Source organism: Lupinus angustifolius, unplaced genomic scaffold (genome assembly GCF_001865875.1).
Source record: "Lupinus angustifolius cultivar Tanjil unplaced genomic scaffold, LupAngTanjil_v1.0 Scaffold_526, whole genome shotgun sequence".
Classification (NCBI taxonomy): domain Eukaryota; kingdom Viridiplantae; phylum Streptophyta; class Magnoliopsida; order Fabales; family Fabaceae; genus Lupinus; species Lupinus angustifolius.
Genome location: NW_017727881.1, coordinates 7,726 through 15,732, shown reverse-complemented (window position 1 = coordinate 15,732; position 8,007 = coordinate 7,726). Strand labels below are relative to the sequence as shown.

General features: G+C 34.0%; 1 protein-coding gene across 2 annotated transcripts; it reads left to right on the top strand.

Moving 5' to 3' along the window:
- The first annotated feature begins 1,038 nt into the window (after positions 1–1,038).
- LOC109341617 (protein decapping 5-like) lies at positions 1,039–6,431 on the top strand. 2 transcript variants are annotated; one of them, XM_019579562.1, is made up of 8 exons: positions 1,039–1,273; positions 3,226–3,326; positions 3,562–3,633; positions 3,711–4,613; positions 5,159–5,230; positions 5,433–5,624; positions 5,726–5,836; positions 5,910–6,431. In XM_019579562.1, exons 1-8 carry the CDS (start codon positions 1,132–1,134, stop codon positions 6,039–6,041), a joined length of 1,725 nt encoding a protein of 574 aa, XP_019435107.1. In that variant the 5' UTR covers positions 1,039–1,131; the 3' UTR covers positions 6,042–6,431. The 2 variants fall into 2 exon arrangements, with proteins under 2 accessions (XP_019435107.1, XP_019435106.1); XM_019579561.1 differs by having other exon boundaries at positions 3,711–4,637.
- The last annotated feature ends 1,576 nt before the right edge of the window (positions 6,432–8,007 follow it).

The following is an 8,007-nucleotide window of genomic DNA, read 5'->3' as shown; positions in this document are numbered from 1 at the left end:
CCAAAAAACGTTTTATCTTGTTTTTTCAACATAAACACAACTACCGTATGCTTCCTTGAAATTTTCTAATTGTGTTTTTAAACATAATAATGTGAATAATATGAGGAAATATTTTATTGTTTTTGATACTAATAAGGGTATGTCTTATTATTTGGATAAAAAAGAGTAAATTACACTGACACCCCCTAAGTTTTAGTGAAATTACACAAACCATCCCTCACTTTTCTAATCTTACACAAACCTCTCCTAGTTTTATACTTTCATTACACTGTATAAGAAATAAGTGTAATTTTTTAAACAAAAAATGTGATAAATGCAATTAAGTTAAACAAATCATGATATATTGTGTAGACAAATCTAAATAATATACAAATCAATATATCTTTATTATTTTTGGTTCGTTACACTACATTATAAGAGTGATTTAAACAATATTTCTTTATAACTGTTGATGCATTTTGTAAAAAAAAGTAATAAAGATACATTAATTTGTATATTATTTAGACTTGTCTATACAATATATCATGTTTTGTTTAACTTAATTGCATTTATCACATTTTTTGTTTAAAAGATTACACTTATTTCTTATATAGAGGTGGTCAGTGTAATGAAAGTACAAAACTAGGGGAGGTTTGTTTAAGTTTAGAAAAGTAAGGGGTGGTTTGTGTAATTTCATTAAAACTCAGGGGATGTCAGTGTAATTTACTCTAAAAAAAATTAATCTTTTCGAGATTTGTGATTATCAAATTAATAAGTTTCGTCTTTAAGAATCAAACCCTTAACATTTTGATTAGACTCTTAAACTATTAGATTAATACTGTGTTGGTATTGATACTTTATTCTATTCTATTATAGTATAGATGTTATTATATAAAAATTATGATAAAAATTTCTAATAAATAATTAATAATCAATAAACCCTAAATCCAAAAAGGGGAAAATAAAATAAAAAAGCCAAGGTTATTTGCAGAGATAAAAAGAGTTTTCAGTTTTTACTGTATATTACATCCCCCTCTTCTCTCTCACACAGTCTATTACTCTATTTCACTCACATCCTTCAAAAAGCTGATAGACCCTAACACACATAAATCAACCACAACAGTAGTGTATGGTTTTATAATTCCAAATCCAATGGCTTCTTCTTCTTCTTCGAGTTCTGCTGCTGATTCCTACATTGGTTGTTTGATCAGTCTAACCTCAAAGAGTGAAATCAGATACGAAGGTGTTCTTTACAACATCAACACTGATGAATCTAGTATTGGTCTCCGCAATGGTATTATTCTTTTCTCTTTTTCATATCTGGGTCTCCTTTGTTTTTCACTCAATTTGTATCTCTATGTCTTAGATCTTTCAATTCTGAGGTAAAAAATTGATTTTTATTTTAATTTCTTGGGTTTTTAGTGAGTTTTTTTGAAATGCTGAAATGGGTATCGATCATTTTTTCACTAGAATTTGTTGAGTTTTGAAAGGTTTAATATAATCATATTTTCATTGTGTTTTTACCTATCTGGGTTTTAGATTTCTGAATTGTGTTTTTTTGTTGCATGTGGTTTTCACTCGTAGTTGACTTGGGTTAATTGTCACACAAAGATGAATTTTTCAACAAAAAACTGTGTCATTTAGGTTTTATGTCTTAAGAGTTCATTTGAAAGCATTGTTATTTTCTGCCTATTTGTGTATTGATTTTACTGTTTTGAAAGGTTTAGATAACCTGTCTTGGTCTATGAGATTTTTCAGTTGTTATTCTTACATTGTCCCGTGTGATTGTCACTGATTCGTAATTAGGCTTTTGGGCTTTTGGTTTGAGTTTGCTCCTTAATCATTAAGCCCAAATTTTGGAGTGGTGAGAATCACACAGAACAGTGAAGGAATCACACACCAATGGGCAGCAGATATCACAATTTTCATATTCAAATTCACATTAAAATACCTAAAAGTCTAGACTGTTAGTTTTTTTGGAAGAAGGAAAATTGATGGAATGATAGGTATTAAAGTAACCCTTAAAGAGTTGAGATGGTACACATTGTTTTCTTCCAATGGATGGTTAACCATTATATACCATACAGATTGGACAAAGTTCTATGTTGTCCTTGACCTTTTATCTGGGCTTAGGTCTGACTATGTATAGCATCAAACAGACATAGGCATATTTTAATTTCTATTGGAAGAGGAGACCACGAAAACCCATAGGTGAAACCATTAGGAAAAAAGTAGAGATCAATACTTTGTCAATGAACATGATTTATGATAGAGAATTATGGCGTCATTTGATTCATGTAGCCGACCTCACCTAGTGAGATTAATGCTTTTGTTGTTGAGGTGGATGGTTAACCATTTGGAAAGAATAAAAGCGACATACCTATTTCTTTTAAAAATTGGCATATGTATATTCAGAATACAAAATGAAAGAGCTTTCATAGAATTTTACTAAAAGGGTGACCCAGTATACCAGTCTCTCCACTGTTATGGGGTCAGGGGTTGGTTAGATGTACACAACCTTACCCTCATGATTTGAGAGTCTGCTTCGTGATTAAAACACGTGACAACCAGGTCACAAGTGAGGGTATCCAGATCAGTCAAACCAAATTAGACCTAGTAAACCAGATCAAAAAATTCGAAGCAATTAAAGTCGATGGGTTCATTTTGTTTTTTTATTTTAATTTATGAAAATCAAACTGAACTTGTGTATAGATGATTCCAATCTCGTCACCTCTGAATCATATGATGGCAACTCTAAGTCTCTAACCATTGTACAAGGCTCCTCTTGGTTCTCCTAACTTTGTTTAAAGATAAAAGCAAGAGGAAAATCTTGTTACAACCGTTGGAGTTGTTTGTCACATGATCCGGAAGCGACAGGTCGTTTTTTGTAAAGAGGAAGTGTTTGACTGAAAATTAATTGGACCAAATCAAATCGTAAGTAGGATTGTTCTTAATCAAGTCAAGTTCAACTGAACCTAGGAAACCGAAAACAATTATAATCAATTGGTTCACTATGGTTTTTGGTTTTCATTTATGGAATTGAAATAAAAGCAAACACATTCGTAGATGATTCCGAACCGATTCACTAAATTGTAAGCATTTAAAATTGATGGGTTCAGTTTGATTTTCGGTTTTCATTCATGAAATCAAAATCAAACCAAATTCGTAAGTTGCTAAAGACGTTTTCATTAGTTATTTACCATTACAAGCTGGCTTGGTGGAGTAATACTTTTGTCTGTGTGGCAGTGAGATCTTTTGGAACTGAAGGAAGGAAGAAGGATGGTCCGCAAATTCCTTCAGGTGACAAGGTGTACGAGTATATACTGTTCCGTGGGACTGACATCAAGGTATTAAATACGGAGTATATTTTTAAAATACTGATGTAGTAGTGCCTATTTTGTTGAATTTGCTTCTCAATGAATAATACATAATTTCCTTTTTTTTTGTGTGTTTTTTTTGGGGGGGGGGGATTTGTTATTACAAAACACCTACTTTATTTAAATATTATTGCACGGATGGCTGTAAATGATCTATGCTGTGTTTATGTAATCAACTGAAACTTCTTTATAATTCTTCCTGCAGGATATACAGGTTAAATCTTCCCCACCTGTTCATCCTACTCCACCAGTAAACACTGATCCAGCTATTATCCAGGTTGACGAGTAACTTCTTCAATACATAATGCATCAAATTAAATTAACCACATCCTAATTTGCGGAATTGACTTGCAGTCTCAGTATTCTCGCCCAGTCACCACAACTGCAAGCTTACCAGCTGTTAGCGGGCCTTTAACCGCTCCTGGTTCTCATGCCACACAGCTCGGACTCCCTGGGTCAAATTTTCAAGCACCCCTGCCTTTGTATCAACCTGGAGGGTCATGGGGAGCTTCTCCACCTGCTCCAAATGCAAATGGTGGTGGGCTTTCCATGCCAATGTATTGGCAAGGATACTATGGTGCCCCGAATGGGCTTCCTCAGTTACAGCAGCAATCCTTGCTTCGACAACCACCTGGCTTATCAATGCCTTCATCAATGCAGCAGCAAATGCAGTTTCCCAATTTTAACCCCTCTTTATATAATAGACCCTCAAATTTACCAGATATTCCATCATCTTTGCTGCCTGTGAGTACTAGTTCGCCTAGTGTATCTACTCCTGTACCACCCTCAAATCTTCCAACAACTTTGCCTTCAGCACCTCCTGCTACTTTAGCTCCTGAAGCTTTGCCGGTATCAGTACAAAACAAAGCACCAACTGGTTCCCTTTCAGCAGTCTCATTACCTTCTAACTTACCATCGTTGACTCCTTTTTCCAACGGTGGTCCTGATATAGGTGGTGTAGGTCCATCAGTCAACAAACCTAATGGTATTTCAGGTTCAAGCTTGCCTTATCAGACTGTATCCCAGCTGACTCCTGCAACCGTTGGATCATCAAACTCTATCCGTAAAGAACCACCAGTCCCTTCTCTGGTCACCCCAGGTCAATTATTGCAGTCTGGACCAGCTATAGTATCTTCATCTCAACCTTTACAAACACCTCATAAGGATGTTGAAGTGATTCAGGTATCATCAACATTACCACCAGAGACATCTGTGCCGGTTACTGCTGAAACCCAGCCACCAATACTGCCATTGCCTGTAAATTCACGGCCCAGTCACAGGGTACGTTTCTCTTGCTAATTTCTCTTCTTTTTTTATGCATGCACGTGCATGGACACACTGAGTATGGTTTTAAATATAATTAGTCTCGTGGACATTGGTCTGTTAAATTGACTGTAGTGTCTTCTCATCATCTGTGGTTATTAGTTTTCACTCTCACCTGCAATAGGCAGGTGCTCGCTGCTCATCCTGTAAGCTACATCTTTGATAAAATCAGGACTCTGTTGGAGTTATTCTTTCCCCCCACTCCATTAATCTCAGTTCTTTTGGAGAGATTTTAGAGTCGGGTTAGGGTTGGTTGAGCTGTAGTTTAATTGAAGAACTGCCATACATGAACTTTGGTGACCCTCATTCAATTTGTTTGTGTTCTTATATTTATTATTAAATCAGTTTATCCTTACACTGTTCGTACTCTTACAGACTGCATGTCTGCAAGTATGGGTACTTTTTCATGTTAAATTATATTTTACAGTCTTGTCTTTTGATTTAGTACTCTTCTTGACATTTGTTTTCACTTTCTTCAGCCTGGTGGGGCTCCTTCCGAAACCCATCATGGCTACGGCTACAGGGGACGTGGAAGAGGAAGAGGAGCTGGGGTAATACTTTATTTACTTTTTCATTTAAGAGGAAGCTGGGAACTTTCCCCCCTTGTACACTTACATACCCTGAGAGCTTGTTAGAATACTATTATTATTTATTTTATCTTACCAATTTGAAATTTTAAACAGATAATTTCGATATTGTAATGATCCACTAGAGGACTTTGAGGTTTTGAAATTTTGAATTAATGCTGTGCAGGGTATGCGCCAAGTTGCAAGGTTCACCGAAGACTTTGATTTCATGGCAATGAATGAGAAGTTCAACAAAGATGAAGTGTGGGGTCATTTGGGTAAAAGCAAACATTCAACAGATGGGGAAGAAATTGCCAGTGATGAATATTACAGTCAAAATGAAGAAGGCAATGCTGATGTATCAAAATTGGAGGCTAAGGTAATGATTTTACCATTTCATATGTAACTTAATGCAGTTGAATATTGTGTAAATGTATTTTTGTTTTCATAATTTATGACTGATTTTCTTGATTTCCACAGCCCGTGTATAATAAGGATGATTTCTTTGATTCACTCTCTTCCAATGCACTAGATCGTAATTCGCAAAATGGAAGGATTAGATATCCGGAGCAATTTAAGATCGACACTGAGGTAATGTTTATCTTGGTTTTAACCTCATATTTGGGGACAATATTCTCAATTCATTTTCTGATTTGTGGTACAGACTTTCGGTGAAATTTCAAGGCACCGTGGTGGCTGGGGAGGCCGTGGTCCGTGGCGTGGTGGACGTGCTCGAGGTAGTTATTATGGCTATGGTGGAAGAGGAAGGGGCCGTGGGGGTCATGGTCATGGTTAGGTGGCAGAGGGACAATCAAGTGTTCATTAAGTTGTGGTGGTGAGAAACAAGCCACCCACTAAAGCAGCATAACTTGAAGCTATATGTTTCAAAATTATGTTTTTGTCTATTTCTGTTTGGTTATAGAATAAGTAGGACACTTTTTTCTTTATCATGTTTACCTTGTTATCTGTTACCCAAAGGAACCTTGTCTGGTGGAAAGACTTTTCTACACTATTTTATTTTTAATTCATATCAGCAAGGTCGAAATTTAGACTAGTTTATTACAGCAGTATCTTGTTTTTGAATTTAAGCAGTTGCAAGCTGTCTATTGGAAGCAGTGTTATGGAAACTGTATCCTAATAACTGATCCTTATACCGGTATGAAACAACAATTATATTGATTATGCAATTATAGTAGTTAAAATTGATCAAAACTAGTTATATTGGCTGATTTTCATTTAAATTGTATCGGTTATACTATCTGTTTTTCAGAATATTGTTATGGATGATCAAACACAATTACTATATTTGTTTGTACTTTTATAATATGGTCTACCACTTAGTCATATGTTTTGTTTTAACCAATGTGTATACTGACACGGAAATAGTTTTTTACACTATTATTACATCATCTATAATTCATTTTTAAATAAAAGTAATGTAAATAATGGTGGATGATATATTTACTGTGTATAAATTTTTATACTGTTAGTGCATAGATACTACATTTTAAATAAAATCATTTACCACATTGTTCATTAATTTCTTAATATAAATGTTTGTGAATTAGTTGTTAGATGATCTTATCTTGTCAATTAATTCTTCCATATATTTATCAGCTTCTTCTTGGAGACATTTTTTTAATAAACTATTGTTTTGTGGTGAAATTGAATAGAGGCAAAATATGATATCATTGTACAGTAACTACATGTTACTACATTTTGCCTTGGCATGACATCATGTGTTGAAGAAACAGTCTCATTAACACGGTCTACAAATTGATTCGGTCAAGAATAAACTATTTTGGGCTTCTGATGTCTCCGTTTGCTTTTGTGAAACAATGGTAAATTTACTTATTAAACTTTGTTATCATTCCCAATAGTTTGTGAAGTTGAAAATATTGTTGATCTAGCATGCTACTATATTTAATATAGTCTTCACTCGGATCATGAATGGATATAAAAAAAATAAGTACTTAAATGGCAGAAAAAGGTAGATGATGTTTAAAACCCAAAATGTTATTGGGGCGCTAGTGAATCATACTAGGAGCAATATTAAAAGATGAGGTAAATTTTGAGGCAAGATTGTGAAAATTTGTGCAAGTGCTTATCTATTTTATCTTAATGGTCTAAGATTATGTAATTATAATGAAAGGTGTATTAATGAGTGTTCCTACTTTTATTTTTTTGCTGGAAAAGTTTTTGATTCGGAGGGAGGATAGAAATTCTGCTGCTAATAAGATTTGAATTGAAGTATTAACTTTGAATTCAAGTATTAGCTTTGAATTCAAGTGTTCATACTTCAAGTCTTGCAGCTTTACAAACTAAGAATGAGATTTAACTTGTGCTTGACATCATATTTATAAAATTATTATTACTTATAAAATGATGCATTTTTAATTAGATAAATGCGATAATATCTTTATGATAACTAGTTCAATATCATTAGGATACTAAATATAGGAGACCTCAGGAACGTTATCCTTAAATATCTCAAGTCAAGTATGTGATGTATTGAGGATTATATGTCGCCGTTCAAGAATATGATATATAAGTCTCTCTCTCTATATATAAATAAATAATAATGTATTGACTTCTAAGTTATTCTCATTATAACAACAATGTATATGGTCGAATGACTCGAAAGTCATTATGGTTACCAACATGAGCCTTTGTGGATTCATGGAGAATCACTTAGTTGAATTACATGAGTATTATATGAAAGATAATTTAATTGGTGATTCGAACATTCTAGCATCTAAGGC